At 35.8% G+C, this 21597-nt stretch overlaps 1 protein-coding gene across 21 annotated transcripts in view; it reads right to left on the bottom strand.

Annotated features, from left to right (window-relative positions):
- Positions 1–546: 546 nt before the first annotated feature.
- LOC120905168 (liprin-beta-2) overlaps positions 547–21597 on the bottom strand; it is a 46295-nt gene continuing 25244 nt past the window's right edge. For 5 of the 21 annotated variants that reach the window (XM_040316014.1, XM_040316013.1, XM_040316015.1 and 2 more), the window contains exons 4-11: positions 10931–11155; positions 6938–7315; positions 6703–6856; positions 6019–6501; positions 4885–5420; positions 4281–4814; positions 3967–4215; positions 547–3678 (exon numbers count right to left, since the gene is read on the bottom strand). In XM_040316014.1, the coding sequence (XP_040171948.1) occupies positions 3439–3678; positions 3967–4215; positions 4281–4814; positions 4885–5420; positions 6019–6501; positions 6703–6856; positions 6938–7315; positions 10931–11155 (2799 nt within the window). In that variant the 3' untranslated portion in view covers positions 547–3438. Of the gene's footprint in view, positions 3679–3966; positions 4216–4280; positions 4815–4884; positions 5421–6018; positions 6502–6702; positions 6857–6937; positions 7316–10930; positions 11156–11361; positions 11754–11844; positions 12250–12504; positions 12539–16303; positions 16365–18691; positions 20043–20629; positions 20895–21597 lie in introns of those variants that run through there. The other 16 variants (XM_040316011.1, XM_040316007.1, XM_040316006.1 and 13 more) reach the window with 16 other exon arrangements.

The raw sequence follows: 21597 nt of genomic DNA on the forward strand, positions 1-21597 counted from the left end.
TTTAAATTTAGGAAATTTAGGTGGCCGTAATGTTTGCTATGAGACGTTTGGTTTTGTGAATTAGGTGATGACAGACGTTTATGACATTAGGATGGCAGGCCTTTTGACAGACGTGGTTGTTGGCTCACGGATGCGGACAGAGTAAGGTGAAAGAAGAATTAAGAAACATAACGTAGGATCCGAATAAAAGAATTTCATAACAAACAACGCCCGTAATTTGAAATATGAGCTCGAAACTGTCCGGAATATCAATCAAAACAACGTTGCAGATTCATATTTTTATTATATATTGTAATCATATTTTTTTATCCTCAAAATTAGAACGTCTGCTTCAGTAAAGTGAGTTAAACAGAGGTATGATCGATTAAATTTGAACCAGTTAGAAAATATTACATGCCAAACATGTTTCAAGTATCCGTAATTCAAAGCAATTCGGTATGTTGAATTGTTTTAATATTTTAAGTTTTAAACACAAACTGAACACCATCAATATGTTCACCAAAATCTAATTCACACTATAAACACCATTAAAAAGGGGTTATTATCTTAATTGTTTCGTACATATATTTATCAAACAGGACAAAAAATTTCCACAAAAAAATTATCCAATATTTCATTTTATTAACATTTCATGTCATTTTTGCATGAGCATTCATATCATCAAAGCCAATTTGCTACTTGGTTGAATGATTGAATTTGCTAGGCGCTTATAAATCGTTTTTCACGTTAGTGATCAATTTTTTAACTGATTTAGGTGGTTCATGTTTCTGCTTTCCTACCTTTCCTAAGGACGAACTCCTATTTATTTTATGTTTCTTGATGTTTATTATTTTATGTTTCTGCACCTTGGCTCAAATGACTCATACAGGTCTGGTCTTACGCAGGTCTTCAACAGGAGTCTTTTGTATGAGGTTAAGGTCTCGATGGGAATCGAATCATAACTCCAGCATTTACAGGTTCTGGTTCGACTATTTTATGCTGTTTACTTATTTTGTTTACTATCGTTCTAAAGTGACTTGGCATTTCGTGTCCATGTGCAACGGGATTATTTTAGAATCATTCTATATCTCACCGGTACCATTCAACTAATTGTTTGAATTTGTTCATAATTTGCAAATGTTCCTTGATAATTCTATAGACAGGTTTCGTCAGTTGTTAGTAATGTCCTTGGTTCTATTATGAATATATTTTAATGTATACGTTTTGTTGCAGTAAAGAACGTTCTAAGATTAACGTTAATTAACATTAACATGCCAATTTCCTAATAGTCGAATATAAACATGTTTCTATATTATTTTCAATGAATGGTATTTTTCCATGTATTCAAAGGTTAGTTATACTCCTGCTTTGCTATGTGTTTGCAAAAAACTATGATATAAAAACGAAAGTATAATATGTTTCGTACCAAAAGAAGCTTCTGTATGAATGAATACCAACAGCGTCTACCGTCACATGGTACGTTACTCTTTATTTTCTAGATAAACGATTATGATTGTGATTTGCTTTGTAAAAGGATATGAATTCAAAAATGGTAACAACGTTATCATTTGGTTGTTTGCTTTGCTACAATGCTATTGGGATACTTGGATATATTGAACAGAATATTGTAAAAAAAAAAATGTTTACGCAAAATAAATTTCGACGATCAAACGTTCTTGACTTTCAGAATATAGTGTTAGCTGTTAGGTCTACCCAGCGATATTGAAAGATTTGTATCAATAAATGGTATAAAAATTGAAATTGGTCATGTTGTAACGGTTGAACCATTACCATTGGTATAACGCATTAGTAGACAATACAGACCCTTGAAGATATGTCCTATATATATGCAATGTGTCGATTGCAAGAGCTGATTATTGTCTTTGGCTTTCATTAGCGTGTAACATATTTTATTTCAATTATATTCTGGTCGTGTTTTGATAAACCACTGCTTGGAATATTTTCGTAAAATGTTACATGCCACAATTTTTATCGCTCCAAATGGTATGCTGTTATATAAATTTAATATTATAGTGTAAACCAGAAACCTCTTCATTTTACCCTGTGTTATAATATGTATCATGCAGAATTGGAGCGTTCAAGAAACGACCGTTACTAACTTTGCGGCTTCGATGTTTTATTGTTTACTCTACATTTCCAAAATATTTTTGTCGATCTATTTCACGACTGTCCACAATAAATTTGGTCCATAATGGTTTCAATTACCGGCATACAGCACAGTGGTACCAGTCTAATGAGTGAAAATAACGTTCTTTAAATTCGTCATACTACAAATGTCGTTGATTATACATTGTGACAATGCCGCTTTGTGTGTTTCTGCAACTTGCTACTTGAAATGTTATTCATTTGCGATTATCACTAGTCATTGAATCAATTTGATAACAATCTATCAAAAATTTAACCATAGCTCGAATGTAGAGGGTTGTTTCATTTAAATTTGTTTATGTTGCATACTGATAGAATCACACTGACTTATGTATTATTGCGACATACATTAGCTGTTGCAAAACTATGTTTTCATTCAAGCATATGTATATTCCGGATATTCCGTTGACTTATTCATACGTAATAATCACAAGTACTATTATTTTTTAATTGTGCCAGCGAAAGAGCTGTCGTACTAATGGATTGATTAAGTGATAATGGATGGCCACCTGCTGGGCCATTCATAACAGAAGACGCGCCTGATGAAAGAGAAGTCAAAGAAGATGAAGGAAGCTGACCAGTAGATGAGGAAAGGCTACCACCACTAGCCGATTTATTTGTCATAGGTTGTATTCGGTTGTTATTGCCAGCATTTGCAAGAGTTTCAGTGATATTGCTCTTGTACGTATTGGTCATGCTATTTGCAGAACCAGAGGATACGTTTGTCATTTGCTGCTTTAGAATATTCGTCACCGAGTTGGAAGTAATTTTAAGTACCGGATTCGTGGTCAAAGTTGCCAAGACAGAGCTTTTTTTTGCCACTTTTGCAAGAATGGAGCAATTGCTAAACGAAGCCGAGTTTTTCACCTGTATTGTTTTACTTATGCTCAATGGCACCGTGCATGCGGAGTTAAACGATGCCGATCGCTGCACAGGAATATTACATGCAATGTTTTCTATAGGAGCATCTGTCACTTGCTTGTGGGATGCATCCGACAACAGTGTAACTGCATCTAATTTCCTTCCGATTATTGTTACCGTAGATGATTTTTGTTTTGTTGTAGAATTGTTTGATACCAGCGACGATGTTGAAGAATAATTGGATTGGTTGACCGAACTTATCGGATAAACATCCTTAACTGGAGAAAAGGATGCAATGACATTGTCGGTTAATTTTGTGCATACCGAATTATTGTCGTTATCTGCCGTCACCGAACGATTGTAGTTCATTATTAAATTGCTGAGTATAGGAGAAGAGGCGGTCGAAGAGATGGAACAGGAAAATATCCTCTGCTAGGAGGTTGAAGCAGTTGAACTGCGTATTGATAGTGGAGAATCGCTACCACCTCCTTCTCCTCTACATTCGACACCGTTATTATTGACTATCGGCGTTGTTACTAACTGTGCGTTACTCGACGGCTGACGTTGAACTGAAGCAAGCTCCAACCCGACTCCGGAAGTAGTTGTGCTGGAGATGCTGCTGGTTGTGCTGTCTGGATAAGCAATTGGTGCCGTTGAGGGATCCTTCGTCATCTGTTAAAATGGTTTAAATGAATTTGATTAAAAACAATACGACAATAACTATGTTTAGCGACTTGGAAAACGAAGTATACATACAAATGATTTAACAGTAACAAAATAATAAAGAAAAACAAGCAAATGTGTTACATTTATAACGGAAATAACAACATATATGGTTAAAACATTTGATATTTGCACGTCAGCGGTGAATCAATGATACAGATCGAAGGTACAATACAAATACAAATACAATTAATGTAATAAATTATAAATAACGTTAGTAGAGATACGAAAACTTACGGCGATGCTAGTGACAATATTAGTATTAGGAGAAGAAGCATTTGACGTAAAGGCAGAAAGAGCAGAAATTGGAGTATTGCTGCCTTGATTTGTGCTAGTTTGATCATAAGCTGAAGAAGATGCAGGCGGTAAATGTTCCTGACCTGAACCACCCATTGGGCAGACATAATCACTCCATTCATCTCCTCCCAGATTGCCACCTTTGTTGCTCTTTTTCCGTTTTAAGGAAAATTGAGACTTTTTAGGCGTCTAAAAATAAATAGGAATCGGTTAGAATAATTTGATTGATCTCCACACTTACAAAAGCTAATTACCTTAATTTTTGCCGTAATTGTCAGTGGTTGGAATCCAAGGGTATTTTCAGCCTCTCGTTTCACCTGTATGATATCTCGACCCAAAAGCTCCTTAAAATGAGTAGCCAAATGTCGACGTAACAATGTTTTGCTTGAAGGAATGTTCAATAAATCAGCAAAAAGTTCGGCTGTAAATTTAACTTCGAATATCATGAGAGCTCCATGTACTCCAGATCCACGCAAATTAGGAGCATATTCTGCCAAATCGACGGCTCGTAACCATTCATGGACTCTTTGCGAAGTCCATAACCTTACATCGTCTTTTGCATTTAATCCGAGTTGCAATGGCCGACGAATATGACAATCGGGATTCCATTTTTCATTACGCATAAGCTGTATACCACGACGAATGCTGGCCACGTGCAAACAAGAAGATATTTGCAAATGGCCCAAATCGTCCATCGTCAATTTGTGTAGCATTCGTCCATCCATTCGGGCCGCCATGAAGGGTTCTTTGTATTGGGGCAAACCAACATCGTCTAACCAACGCTGGACCTGAAATTCGAAATAAAAATTTACGTAAATCTATTTGTTGGATACTATTCCATTATTCGTTCTAATTTACCCATGTTGAATCCAGCTTTCCAGCGTTCTCAAACAACCCGTCGTCTCCCACCGTCCCCGAAATATCTGCAATAGCTAACACTATCTTTTTTCGATGCAATGGATTTCGCAAACTTAACTCTTTTTCAATATCTACTGGCGAGGCTTTCATCAATTCGCTTCCAGGCGTCGTGCTCGATTTGATCCATTTTCGTAAATCTTCCTCATACATATTTAAACCCAGATGCTCGAACCAATGGCAGATTGTATCTACATCCCATTCGCGGAACGGTTTATCAGGTTTTCGATATGGAGTCGTTCCACTCCAACCCAGACGAGCCCCTGCGGTTGCACGAACTCCTCCACGTTTAAATTCACCTTCCGGAGTTGTAATATCGTCCAAGGTTCCACTGTTGCTTCTTTTGATCTTACCAAAAATGTTCTTTAATTTGTGACTCATAGACGGCGATGGCGAAGGTTGAGGGGTGAAGCTGCGAGTGGGCTGCACACCACCTTCACCGTGTTCTAAGATCCCATTATCGCGATTTTCTGCATCAGCTATGAGAAAATACCGATGATAAACTTAATTAGAACAACATCGTAATAAAAACACTGTAAAAACCATCGCAATGTTATTAGAGTAATATGGTTAATGAATCGTTACTAAAATAGAAAATGCAAACAAGGAAGGATGTATGCGGTATGTCTGAGAAATTCAGACATGGATTGTCATAACAAATATCGGATAATTTTGTAAAAGTATTACTTTTTTTAGTACCTAGTAATCAGAGGAGATAACGAATCAAACTCTAAAGATAAATTAAAGTGGCAGCAACACATATGAAATACAAGATACAACGAATTCGCAATGAAAAAAAATGTGACGTGGAAAAAAAAACAAACAAAACACGTGTGTAGAAACAAAAAAGCACACAGGGTTAGATTGAATCGTGTTAAAATGTTTTAGTTATCATTTTGACGTTGAGTTATTGAACTATGATTTTTCTTTAACACAAACAACGCAAGCAACTTTGTTTCTTAACGTTTTGACACCAACAAAGGCTTACATAGATACAAAAATCAATAGTTAACAATATAACAGAAAGCACAAAAAATAAGCCAAAACAGAAACTGAAATGGGGTAAAAATTTGAAACCTAAATTTGGTACTGAAAATCCACGTAGTCTATCGATTTCGTTGGGTATTTGTCCTGTATTGTTCTTTGAATCAAACGGGGCAATTTCACACGTTTTCTCTAAGTTTAGAAGTGCATCGAAATCGGATGTTAATTCCATCTCACAGTTTTTCACGGTTTCTGTCGCCGTATTTTCATTCGTGTTTTGAACGCATGATGCTCCTGCTTCGTCATCTAATAATGCTGCCGATGGAGGTTCAGTATTCGCTCGTTCGTGACAACGGTTCTCATTCTCTAAACAACTCATTTCATCTTTTATTCGAGATGCATCATTGTGGTCATTGGATGCAGCATCGAACATTAACTCTTGTGCTGATACCGATTTCATATGTCTCAGATTAGATTCTGTGCGTTGCAATGCTGTGGCTAGCAGAAGAGCATTCATTGAGCTGGACGTTGTAAGCTTAGGTAGTTGCAATCGTTTGTTGATAGAACGAACATTACCTAAAGAAGAATTTTTAATACATTTATCATCGACATTATCAAGACCACCGAAATTTATGATTTCTATCGGTAGTGGTAGAGATTCTCGATCTGATTGTTTTTCATCTGTATTCTTCGCACCCAAAAGATGTACGTGTGATGATTCTTCTACTGTGTTTGATCTTATGTGAAAATAATCTTCTAATAAAGGGATGCAATTACCAAAAGCTACGTTTCGTTTAGGGTTGGCGTTACTATCTGTTGCTGTTGAAGAGCCGCTGGAGGTGCTAACCGTTGATAATGTAGTAGCAAAGGCTTGTCTTGGAAGACTACTGTAGTGAACATCGATACGTTGTCGATAAGATGCCGGTGGGGTCTGCATGTTAAACATAAAATACAGAAAACAAATCAAACAAGAATGATCCAGTTTTTCTATTAAAAAATAACGCATATTTACCTTCGGAGTAATAGGACTAATTGCTGCTTGTTGTAAACTCCCATGGCTGCCATGATGTATTGGAGACGAGATCATTGAAGCTCCTGGAGTAGAGGCGGACATGCCTACCATTCTAGTATTCGTAATAATCTGAGGTCTTCTGAGCAAACTAGACGTAATGCTGTTGTTATTAAGCACATTTGTTATCGCTGATCCACTCCCTGATCCATTTGCAAGATTTCCATTGAATAATCCGCTAGATGCCACGCTATTAGTTACAAAAGTTGTACGAAGTTCCAAATTTTCTCTTTCTAGGGCTGCTTGTTGAAGTTTGAGCTCACTCATCGCTGACATGAGCTCTAATTTTTGTGTTTCAAGCGAAGATCTCGAAAGCATTTCCTTCATTTTTTGCAAATATGAAAAGAAAACAGAACATTTAAAATATTACGATTTTGCTATGACGATTTTACTTATAATTGCTATGAATTGATCTTTCAAGCAAAATCAGAAACATTTCAGATTCGACTATTAAAGAAGTACTAGTTGCATAGATTGTATTAGGTTAGTAAATAACAGGAGGGAAATGTTAGTGTAGTATTTGAGAAGAGATAAAAAATATAACCCAATGATATTGCTTTCATATTAGTACGGTTGAATTTAAGCAGAAGATAATCTTAAATTTGACATTATTCAAAGAACATAACAATTTATTTAGTGTTTATTCCATTATAATGATACAACTAATCGAAAAAAAATTGAAGAAGAAATTCGATTTTTGACATAGTGGTAGATCATAGAGAAACTCAAATTAACGAAATTTTGTTCTCGTCTATATGACACGTATGATAAACAATTGAAAAATGATTGGTACAGTAACAATCAAGCTGGTCTAATATAATGTTGAGTAATATTGGTGGCTATTTATATTTTCTATGTCATACATATATAAGTAAGGAACTATATAACTATAGCCACAATATTGAATATCTTTAGGCAACTATACAATAATTGAATTATAATTTAAAATGTTATGCAGATATACATTCTACGATATGCTGCATGGTAAATATAGAAATTTAGATTGAAGACAATTACAAGAACTGGATCAAAATCTGCAGTGTAATAGCGGTTTCTAATATAAAATTTTATTGTTGATGATAAACATAACTTTATTTTGCGTTGAGTTTCGTAAAAAAAACTGTTCAAATACAATCAGGAATTGAGTAAAATTCCTTTACAGATAATTTGTGAAAATATGTGAGTATCCATTATGCACTATGCGAATGTGCAATAAAAAAAAACATGCAGGCTATATTAATTTTTGCCAGAACAATAAATTGAAATAAATAAATTTTACATAATTATATTCAAGAATTCAGTTTAAATAAATAAATTAAATAGCAAAATCAACATTTGGTAGCATATCGTATTTAAGAAATCTATCGTCCTTATTTAAGCCCTTATAATATATTCCATATACAATGAATAAAAGCTTGATGCCTATTTCAAAGACAACTCTTTATTACCAACAACGATCAACCTGATATTAATTAAGACAGAAAACGTTATTTTAAAACCATTACTAAACACGTTAGCACAGTAAAAATAATCACATGTTCACTAGCGTTATGCATTACACCTCATGATGCAACTGAACCCATTAGGCAGTTTTTAAAATTGAAAATATGTAGAGCACAAATTAAACTACAAACAACACACCAATCAAATGCAATCATCAACCCCAAAATCGTAAGTATTACATTTTACAGCTGTTAGTTGTACTACAGCCCGAATTTTTGCCTTATGCATTACGAAAGCATCCGCGTGTATCAAATTTGGCGCGTTGGTCCAACTCAATGTCTTACATATTTAATTATGCCAATGATGGATCTGTACCTTACACTGTTAAACTTTTAAGAAATATTAACTTCATACTTTTAGCAATATTAAAATATTTATCTAGTCTGATCCCGTGCTACAACATTATTGAACAATACTCAAGTACAGACCAGACAAATGATAAGTAGAGGATTTTTAGACAATCATGATCAGTTATGGTATCTGAGTGACGGTTAACGAAACCTAGTATTCTATAGGCTTTGCTAATAGTTATAACCAGTCATAATGAACACGAAAATCTAATTTACTGTCCAACATGAATCCCAAGTCGTGATGTACATGCGGGCGTTGTATTGTAGCACCTAATAGCTTCTAGCGAACAATAACTAATCTTATGTCGTTTGCATACATTAAACAGTTATGGGGCGATAAGACAGATTATGTTACATTGATATAAAGCAAATAACAGCGGGTCTAATTTACTAACTTGTGTTTTAATAAATATTAGTTTCCTTATAAAACCATCACCACATAACCTCTACCCACTTATGGAAGTTTCAGTCACGGAACGTCGAGTAAAATTCACGTTTTCAGTAAAAAAGGACAAATAAGTTTTTTATGAAACAAAAATGTAAACCACTACTTTTGTCAAATTTTCTCATTTGTGAAATGTTATTCGATGATTTTTGAGTTACGCTGATGCTTTCGGGACGCATTAACTCCGTAACTTGGGAGCGGACTTTACATGGTATGTTCAATTTGAAATTTGATTGTGCATTTAGACATTTGGTGACATTTTGATGGCTTAAGGTAAGTGTGAAAGTTTCCTAAATTAGCTTAGCAAACTTATACTACGTTGCCAATTTATGTATATGTGGTTGTGGTTCGACGAAATGCTATTTTTTTCACAAACTCACACAAGATTAGAAAATATCCACCGCGAGATTGATTTTTTAAGCATGGATTTCTCTTTGCTTATCGTAACATGTCATAATATCGCAGCGATATTTAGGGATATATCTAAACGCACGTTTAAATGTATTTTGTTCAGCGAAAGTCTAATACAAAACTAGAAATCCGCCAAGCTCGGGAACTAGCTGTACATGAATATTGTAATACATGCTAAAAAATGTGAAAAATGGTAGAATCCAAATTGCACAAATATATTATAGAGTTGTATCAAACCACTTAAACCAGTTAATTAAAAATGAAACATTGTAAACCAGCATTTAACCACAAATTATCTTCAAACCCGCTACTAGTACGTGTTTAGTGGTTATCTTATAAGCCAAAACTCCAAAGCATCTTTTCAGGTAATTTGCATGTAAAGAATTCATAAAACACTTAAACAAACAAACAAATAAAGATCCATGAACAAATATCATCATAGAATGCATTTTGGCAACCCAACTGACAAACATTATACAACAGTTACGATTTTTACTGAGATAATAATACATAAACTTCAATATTCAGATAACCAATTTCGACACATTTTTGTTGTGCCTTTTAGAAATGGCCTAAAATATAAATAATTTAAACCGATATCTAAAACAGATACACGTAACTAATTAAAAAGTATATGTTGTACGATACAAGTAAGTTTTTTTTGTGCAAACATAAAATAAAAATGGTAAAATAACTTATATATTCGGTAATTGCATATGAATTAAGAAAAGACAACATATAAAAAAATAGTGAAAGGAAAATGAAAATAAACAACACGAGACGATAAGAAAAAATAAGCAAAAGATAAATATCTATATAAGGAACAAGCAAGCAATATACCCAAAATGTTGTGAAAAGGAGATATTCGTATTTAAGAATAATAATAAAACAGCCCAAATAACAATCCAAAAGATAAAGAAAAAACTAAAATAATATCTAAAAACTTTTTATGCATCGTATTTATGATAACTGCTGATTACTTCAAAAATCGTTAACTATGAAAATCTAAACGATTGTTCAAATGAGCAAATAATACCAGTCTCCTACTTGTAGTAAACTGACAATTTTTTAAAAATATAAGTGCAATTTCAATCAATGTGTTGATATCAAAGTGTTTACTAACGTTGATTCAAAATATATAAATAAAATAGAAAATGATAGAGACAGACAAAGTTAGAAAAAGGATACTATGCTCAAAAAACAGAAAAAAGTAAAAAATCGCGGTACTTTTTGTTTGTCAATCTGGATGCCAACTGTTTTTGCAAATACGCTTACTCGCTGCAGGAGATCTTCTGCGTTGGATAGCAGCTGATTTTTCTCTTTTATCATGTTTTCCAATTCACTTATTTTTGTAGATTGTGTCTGCATATGCTCCGTAAGTGTTTTAACTTGCAAAGCTAGTGATTCTTTGTCCTTTTGTAAACGTCGTAGCCGTTCATCAGTGTCATGGCGCTGTAGAAGAAAAAAATCAATAAATTATTAATTATGTATGTAGTTATGTAGTGAATTTCATTATTATTTATTCCTTTGAAAATGTCGCTTGACGTATAAAGTTATGATGGGTTTTTAGATGTACTGTTGCATGGTTCAACGAAATACGGTTAGTACAAAATGTTATGTATTTTTATTTTTTATCTTTCAATTGACTAGAATCAAACCTGAACATCGTTGATCCATTGCGTGCGATGATCCAATGGGCAACAAACCGGCAGAGGTGGGTGATGATAATAGTTTCGATTACAGCAGCCACTAGCGCAAGATAAATCCTGCATACTACTTTGCCCACTTCTGTTTCCATATTGGTACAATTCTTGCTGTCGGCGATGATAGTCGATTAATCTCAACTCTTCTTTGCTTTGGTGGCGACAATGCGGATTATTCCAGTAGTATTGAGGATCCCAAGGAGACAATGGCGGCGGTGGTGGTGGTTCCCACATACTAGGACTTGTACATGCATTTTGAGGATGAGGTGGATAGCCATGACGTTGATGTGGATTTCCGCTACCACTAATGTTGTAATAGTAAAAGCTTCCCGAGTCTTGCAGATGATCTTTTTCAAAGTAACGATGAAAGCAAGTTTGAGCGATTAAGATACATATACAACGCTTTCACTGCCAACGCACGCGTACAAGGAAGCTCACCTTTAGAATTTAAACTGAGATTGCTGGACATAGAATCGTGTTTATGAAATTCGGACGAAGATGAATTTTCTTTTAGTGAATGTGTACTGTGGCTTTTTCCATCTCGCTCGTGACGACTTGAGCGTAAGTTCCGCCGTCGATCTAGGCTACCAGTTTCCCGTGAAGGTCTGGGTGGCTTGCCACAAGGAACTGCTTCCCCGATACCAATTGTGTTAGCTGTGGATTGACATTGATCAGTTTTTTGTATTGACATTTCTCGACTACGTTGTTGGTCACGTGGAACCGATCGAGTTGCTGTTGTTTGTGAAACGGATCGTCGGTCAGATTCAACGGAAGCCTTTGGCGCTTCATGGTGGTTGTGAGCGTATACCCAAGTAAAGTCATCATCACAGCAAGTCGAGTCTTCTAAGATTGCATCACATTATACATGAAAAGATCAATCGAAAAGTATGTCGAATTCACAATGAATACGTACTCTTATAGTAACATGATTACATATTTGTTAATTAAACCATTTAAATGCTTTTCGAATCGATGCAACTCCGGTTATTGCGTCAAATAAGTTAAAAGAGACGAGATTTTATTCGCATATTACAGTAATTTACTTTAAAAGCTATTATTTTACTAAATATCGTAATGCGCTTCTTGGCATTCACTAACCTTTAAACACTTTAAACATTAAACACTTTTTTACTTTTTGAGAGATAAATAATAAAAATATAAAACAAACTAAACTGTTTCTGAGCGACGAGTCTTTTATCTGCGACGAAATCTGTGTTCACAGCACATACACCTTTTTTTGTTTAATATCAAGGCGAGGAGTGCTTTCTGTTCTTAAGTTAGTAACATTGCAACGAAAACAGCATTTGTTTTAGTGATATTAAAAAATATTTCCATGTTTTTTTGTAATCGCACAACAACCGTTGTCGGTCAAGGCCTGCCTGTACCCACAGAGTGAAGTGAGTTTGGCTTTCAGTGACTTATTGTTACCATAGCATGATAGTCACTCCTACGTATGGGGGCACGGTCTATTCGGGTCTTGAACCTATGACGGACACGTTGTTAAGTCGTACGAGTTGACGACTCAGAAACACATATCAAGAAAGTTGACATTTTGTACACTTTTTCAAAAATGCAAAATTTGAAAAGGGGTAATACTTTTTGGACAATCTTATTGAAAAACGTTGCATTATTAGCACTATTCTACGCTTGAGAAGGAATCAAGATGGATGGTACATAGACTGGTAAAGATACTATCTAGTACCTTGTAATATTGTTACAGTGATTAACTTTGCGTTCTTGCAGCCTAAACAAGAGGCACCCATCAAGTAAGGACATTTAAAAAGCAACACACTCATTGGTGGGACAAGGATCAAGCGGTGTTTAATACCAAGATGTTAAAGCTTTAAAAGGCGTTAAAAGCTTTCACAGACACATATTTGTTTACACAGTACAAACAAACAAAGTACAAAGTCTCGAGAAAATGTGCAAAAATCTGTGTAGGGCGATCAAAGGGATTCTAGTGCAAGTTTGTCTACATTTTACACCCTTCTTTCTCATTGAGTTTGGGAAATGGCTAAAAGGATGCGAAACAGCAAAAATATAAATGAGAGCCAAAGTTTTTCTGCAGACTGGCCTGCAGATTTCGCTTACAAGCTTTGTCCCAATTTCGTTCGTGCGCAAAATGCAAGATTCAAGATGCGCCTGAGCACCGATGCACCGTTATCGATGTTAGAACTATATCTCTTATTTCCTAGAGAAATTCTTCTTCAGGCCTGGATCAGGTCAGATGCAAATTGCTCCATAACCTCGTAATGGGATGGCCAATAAACTATTTTTGAGTATTTTCAACCTCATGTTTGAATTCAACATCGTCCCGCAAGAATGGAGAGAAGTGAATGTCGTCACCATCTTGAAGCCTGGTAAAACACCATAAAATCACGAATCATACCAACAGATTTCACTTCGCGGGCCTCATTGCTTCTCAAATATCGTTGTTGCGGGCTATTTTGACCCTTTACTTCCACCTTTAGTTAATGGACGAACATTTAAATTTCTTTGTAATTAGAAAATAACAAATGATAATATAAAATTTATACACATTTTATCATTGAACCTCTCTTTAAAACTTAAAAGTAAACATTGAAATTTTGATTTAAAATATTTAAATACAGGTATTTCCCGATATACGCCATACTCGATACACTCGATTTCGCTATACGCTACTTTCTAAATTTGACAGTTTTTCGAGCAAATCGTACTGATTTTACACATCAAATGTCAAATGCAAAATAAATTCCTTTTTTGCGAACTTTAAAAACCATTTTAAAAGGTACAATATTGTAATCTTCAGTTGAAATCAGATTGAATAACTAATTTAGTGGCTAAAAACCTACCACTTCAAGTAAAATTATAGGAAAAATAGCATTAATTTGACTGTAAACCTCTAAATTCGACTTACGCTAATAATCGAGATACGCTAACGCTACATTAATAGCGTATATCCTATTATATTGCAGGGAATACCTGCAATAATCTATTTGTTCTAGTCTTAACAACGTCATCACGGGCCGCATGCGGTCCGCAGTCCGTAGTTTGAAGACCCCTGGCTCTACTATCCTGTCTGAGGAAACTCTTAGAAAAAATGATCCTTTTTCGATCAAATGAATGATTTGCATAAAAAATCTTCGATCAGATACCCAATTTGAATTTAGTAGAGCAAAGGGTACAAATGACTGCTTAGCGCTACTGGTCACATAAATTGAACTTGATCACGCCCGCAAGCAATACATGAGATCTATTTGGTAATTGAACGAACTATCATAGTTAAACGAAAATGGTAGTTTTCGCTCCTTTTAGTAACACCGTCGACAACAGAGAGGCAATACTATTTTACTTTACTTATCCGGCGCTACAACCAATATGTGGTATTGTCCTGCCTCAGGAGCGTCCGAAACTGCTCATGGACTCGCGTCTTCGTCTGCCAATCCGTTATCCCGACCGGACGCCTCCACACCATATTGCCACCTCAATTTGGGCCTACCACGGCCTACTCTGACCTTGTGGACATCCTAAAAAGACTTTACGAGCTCGGTCGTTCGTTTCCATGCGTAAAACATGGCCAGCTCATCGGAGCCTGGCGAGTTGTATACGCTACACGACAGTAAAATCGCCGTACATCTCGTATAGCTCGTCTTTATAACAGCTTCTCCAAAAATGGTTCAAAATGGATCAACTTTTTAGGAACAGTCACAGGATTCTGGTGGGGTGTACACCCAGCACATGTCCTTCGGCTGTATAAGATAACAAAACTATCCGTCTTGGAATATTAATGCATGTGCTTCCATTGGGTATCCAATGCGAATATTCTCAAACTAGAGAGATCGCAGTACCGTTGTCTTCTACTCGCGCTATGGAGCATCAACGCACAACATGTCACTAAAAGTGACGACCGGGCGCTAAAACTGCGTTTTGACATGCTGTCAATTCGTCTTTTAGTCCGTTCCTCAGTATCGAATCCCTTGATTATAGAAAATTATAAAGCCCTAATAAAGACAGATTCTAAGAGCAAAGTCATTAACGTGTATAATGACTTTGTTTCCCTAGAGGTGCATCCTAGCTTCAAACAAGCAATAAACCGTGTTGTTCTTCCCCATTAAACATTGCGAGGGTTGTGAGTAGTATCACCTGCTCGAAATCTTATGGTATTTTAAATAATCTTAATGTTTCATTCATACATTATTTTGCGGTGTTATTTGTCGAAAAGATCACTATTTCAATTTCTGTGAATTTTTGCAAAATAAAGATTCAGGTGTTTTGTATGCTACAAATCTGGCACTGTTATACATGCTCTTGGGGTGCTGTAATTATAATTGCTAAAACTAGGAGTGAAAAAATACCTAGGCTCGCAAGCTCTTTAATGCGAGGGCTCTGGGGCTGTGAACTTGAATGGCGTGTGAGCCCTCACGCGCCCTCGCAAATCGCTGTCAATTGCATGGCGGGTCTTGAAAGCTACAGTTCCTTTGTCAGTACAGATTCATCGTTGCCAAAGGAAATAAGGACCATTCCAAAAGATCTTCGCCCGAGGACTGTGTCGGGCATTTTTGTGAACAAGTACGGATATTTAGACAAAAATAAATTGTATTACACTGATGGATCATCCTCTGAGGAAGACACAGACAATTTTTTACGCGCTTTTAATAATAGTAGCGGGACTACCAGATCAGTACTTTATTTTCACTGATAATCTTAGCTCTTTTGAAGCACTGAAATGTGGAGGAAGGATTACACCCCACAAGAACCATTGAGATGGAGCACATTACCAGAGACAACTCAACTACAAGTACTGCAAACTGCAACAGTCATAATAAACCATAGCCCTGGATCCTACAAGCGCAACCAAACAACAGTCCCACATGCACCTATAAGTCCTTCAATAAACTGGGAACATTGGATGTACCTTAATTGTTAATCGTCGTGAACCGAGTATGCCCGGGATAAGATAAGGAGGAAATGCCTTGCTGTAGATAAATGTAAATCAGCATTATTGGGCTGAAAATACGACTATACATCTGCCGTAATAATGGAATAAATAAATAAATACATACATACATACATACATACATACATACATACATTCATACATACATACATACATTCATACATACATACATACATACATACATACATAAATCAATTAACAAAGAAAACATAAATAAGTAAAGGAATGAATAAATAAATAAATAAATAAATAAATAAATAAATAATAATTAAACGTAATTCAGAACGAAAAAAAAATTGTATGGCGAAATCTCTAAGTTCGTTACATGCAGTTTGACATCTGAAAGCCCTTTTCTATTCAAATTTATAATTGTTTAATTTTAATGTTTTTAATCGATGAAAGGTCTGGTCATTTCAAGAAGGTTGTTATTTAGTTCATTTTACAAGAAAAATATGTACGCCTCTTATAATAATGGGGCCCTTTCCGTTTGAAGCTAGTAGGCCGAAATTTCAGCCTGTCAGCTGTTTGCATTGTATAGCAGTTTTCGAGCAGCTATCTGAGGGAGTATAATATACAGGTGGGCTTATCCCAAGGTGTATGAATTTAGAAGACTGATTTTTATCGCTTCTGCTTCTGAATGCAGATTTTAAAAGTGTTCTGTGTCCTCCAGAAAGCTCGTTGGAGCAAAAGATTTACTCATTCTGTCAAAAAGTGACGTTCAAATTTGGTTATAAAAAAATGCTATAAGACCACCTGGACTACATACACTTTGATTCCAGATTCGATCACCTGATTTCTTTAATGCACCTTGGGATAAATGTAAACAAAACAGTGTTTTCGAGCAGGTACTCGAATCTAATTCTAGTACGGACGTCACACGACCCAAGTGACATTTGCTCGAAATTGTTTTCCCATATCTGCTCGATTAGTACTCGATACGCCTGAAATTGTGGATTTGTGTCTGATCAAATGTGTTGAAAGCGCTAAAATTTGGTGAGTTCGTAAATTAGACTTGCTTCTATCGATTGACGATGCCGTCGAGCTCATTTTACACACATAGCTTAGATTTTTGATGAAAAACAAAAGCCAATTTTGTGTGACGTTATTTTATAAAAAATCAATATTATTTAAGTAAAAAAATGGCTACCTGACCAATTATAACGATAGGAAACATCATTTTCGAGCGAATCTAGAAGAAAACAACGAAAAAGCCGAAAAAATCGATAAAAATCAACCTTCTAAATATATTATCCTTGGCGTAAAGTCAAAAAGTTTACGCTTGATTTGTATGGGAGAGCGTAAACTTCCTGTCAAAAGATTTCAGGGTTGTATGGCTGAAATCCAGTTTACACCAAAGTTTACGCTTCGTGTGACGTCCGTATAGCTTTTAGGCTAAAATTTTCTAGACTGAAAATCGCAGGATAGTTTTTTGTGTGGTTTTGTATAAATTGTTTACATGATTTCAGCCTCCAACTGTCAAACTCCATACAAAAAACTAATTAGAATCGTGAAGGCCCCCAATAATTGATTGAGGGTTTGATGATCTTCTTCTTTTCTTCATTGGCACAACAACCGTTGTCGGTCAAGGCCTGCCTGTACCCACTAGTGAACTGAGCTTGGCTTTCAGTGACTTATTGTTACCATAGCAGGGTAGTCAGTCCTACGTATGGGGGCACGGTCTATTCGGGACTTGAACCCATGACCGGCATGTTGTTAAGTCGTACGAGTTGACGACTGTACCACCAGACCGGCCCATGGGGAGGGGGAGGGGGTTGGATGATCATTTTGAGAAAAAATCATGGAGCTATTTGCTAGTTTCTAAAATTTTGGATAGTAAATTTGTATACATCGAGTATTTATCTAGATATTTACTGCATTACCACGAAATTGCGTAAAATTCACATAAACAAAAATGAAGTTTGAAAATATTCCTAGAAACTAGAGAGCCGCACAAAAAAGGGTTACTAACTTCAATATCGCTGCAAATGTTCACCATACGATTGAACAACTGTCAAATTTATGAGCACGGTTAAGCCGCCCTCCGATTAATCCGCCCTCGGATAATCGATGTATTTATGTATGTGTACTGTATTTATGAAGTATGTACGGCCAAACTGCCATACATAACAATGAAAAAGTTCAAAAATGACAGATTACAACAAATATAAGACAACGTAAAATATTACAAAAATCAGATATAAAACTAATATATTCAACCATTTTTGCGACACTTGAAAACAAAACAGAAAATTTACATTGAAAATTAAAACAAAAAGACAATTGTGCCAAATAATTATCCTGTCAGCCATATCAAAACAAACAAATATTAGTGGATGCTTCCATCACCTGCTTCATGCTTTCTGTACGGCTTAGACCGTTGAGATCTCCAACCATCACAGGTTCCCAATAGTTTCCCTTCAGCTTCATGTGCATGACGTCGACGCTCCCGAGATGAGGACAATTTACGAAAACGACGTTCTACTGGTGATAGCGATATTGATCGTAGAAATGGCGATTTATCACGATATCCAGATGAATGTTCACAGTAATCGTCCTCTGGTCGATCACCCTCATCGCTGTCCACACTGTCGGACTGGCAGCCAGATTTGCAATCGTCATTAGAGTATTCAGCTCCAGTGGAACCAATCGAAGTCACACTCCACGAACTTTTCCGCAATGTGTTTGATGCCGTACTACTGTCGATTGACTTTGCATCTTCTTCCATTACACGCAAATGCATTTTGTTGTTTGGTGTCAAATCACTAGCGGTATTATGATTGCAATCGTATGGTGATATAGATATATCAATAACATCTACGTCGCATCTCGCCTCGCTGTCCCCCACAAAATTATTCACTGGAGATTTGATATGTGCATCTAATTCATAAGATTTTTCGCTGTCCTTTATATGATTTTCCTCTTCATCAACCGCAACTTCATCTTTCAAAATAGTTGACCATGGTGGAACAGGCGGCAGTGGCAAGTCAATGAACTCGCCATCCTCACTGTAGACACTGCTACGCTCGCGAATAACCTCAAGGCGAATCACATCGCATATTACGGGATGACTTCGTGTTCGTGATGAAACAAATGACTGAAGAGATGATGATGGTACTTCTGCTAAATGTTCTGATCTTAATGGTTCATTTTTCTCATCGCATCGCTTATTCTCCATCGATCCCGAGTAAGGATAGTATTTGTTAGGGATCGTAATAGTTTCGTTGGTTACCACTTTTGCCTAAATTTCTCGAAAATATATTCTCAAATGAGCAAAAATATGTTGAGCCTTCGCACTAGGATACCACCAATAACGTTTAAATGCGTTATCAACACTACAAAGACAATTGGCTACATTCGCATGTATTGGCGTATAGTTTGCCAGCCGCACATAACATTTTTCACTAAAATATTATTTTCACCACTGATCTTTCGACATGATAATCTTTATTTTACGTAGATACTTTCGCACTATTCAGGTCGAAAAAAACCAATAGTTGTTCACTATGCTGCGCTCACATGACCGCCGTCAGCGACAGAAATAAACGCTCTGGCTATCTCTCTGCAATCTACGGGTTGCAAATGAATGAAAGCAACGATACGATCCCTCGAATACTAATACCATGACATTTCTGCGATATGAATTGTGTATCGGGGTAATTTTATGTAGTAGTACGCAACCCAAGCCGATGTATTCGTTGTAATTGCACTGTAAATGTGTGTATTGGTCACAAAAAATATGCTATTAGTTGGTAACCAGAAAACCACAGAATGAACCAATCCCGCACTTTATTGGGAAAATATGAAATACACACTTCCAACTAAATATTTGCTCTCTGCTAAATGCATGCTGGTGATATTAATACATTTGCGTTGTACGTAATGCGCAAAGACGCAAAACAACTAGGATTAACTCAGCAGAGCGCCGATGAACTCTCTCTGACTCAGTTTTAATGATTATAAGCATGTGTGTCACACTATACACACAATCGTGTTTCATCAAAGTTTTGTAATAATGACATTCTGTGCACTTTTTTATCGTATGAGGCGATCATGCTCTTCCATTTTAGGCGATATATTTTATTCTATTCTAAGACACTTTTTAGTGTCTTAATGACATATATCGAAGGAAATGTGATGCGCAAGCGCAATCTGCCAACAAAGAACAGATTTCACCCAATTTGAATATAGTTTGTTTGAAAAACGGTCTGGTTGGCTTTAACGATTGGCATTTAAAAACTACAGGGTCGCAAAGTTGTGTTTTCCCACGAAATTTATAATGCTTACCTTGATCAATCATTGTAAGTGCAGCCTTTTTTAATCGTGGTATACGACTGTTAGTTGCAACATCCTGTTTTAACCAATAGCTTGCTGCATTTGTTTCTAACGCTGGAATTGATGCCGCAAATATTCCCTCATCGCGAGTTTTGCTTCTTATTGAAACCTCAGTGCTCGTAACTATGCCATCTTCACCTTCAGAAGAGTGCGATGTTTCGTCTCCAGAAGATGAAGAAGTCGCCTCGGAGGATGTTGCAGACATTGAAAAACTATTGTAGTTGATTTAATTCGAATTAATATCTATGATTTTATTTTAGGTCAAATGAAGAATTCCATAAAATTTATAAGACTATTCATTTATTTATAATCAAAGCTCACGGTAGAATAATATGTTTATAATCAAAGGAAATCTTCCACGCACAATTTTATAATTAGTTCATACAAAATCACACAACACATACTTTATATGATATGTTTTAAAGAGTCAGAATATCGCTTAATCTCCAATCACTTACGCTGTCTTGCTCAGTGCGCATGTAAGATAAGATAAGGTTTGCGCAAGAGCTGACACGAGCCAAACAATAAAAAAAAGTTATTTCAATTGTTTTTAATGTATTCAAACCAGTTTTAATATTCCTTAAAAATCTTTATAATCAAAAAATAAAAATCGTCGTCTTTGTGTTTCAATACATGCGGGCATTGCTTCAGTTTATCTGACACTACACTCTAAAATGACTATTTTTAGAACGTCTGGATTTGAAATTCTCACCAGTAACCAGACGTTTCGACATGAACATGAATTACCATATAAAAATAAATTAAGAACCGCACAAGACCAGCAATTATTTAAGAGGTATAATGATTTTTTTGTTCCATTGTTACCAACAAATCAATGTAACAAAAGTATATTATGTTATAGTTACAACCATATCTAAATAGTAAACGTATATTATGATTTTCATATAATGAAAAGTGGT

Source organism: Anopheles arabiensis, chromosome 3 (genome assembly GCF_016920715.1).
Source record: "Anopheles arabiensis isolate DONGOLA chromosome 3, AaraD3, whole genome shotgun sequence".
In the NCBI taxonomy this organism is placed as follows: domain Eukaryota; kingdom Metazoa; phylum Arthropoda; class Insecta; order Diptera; family Culicidae; genus Anopheles; species Anopheles arabiensis.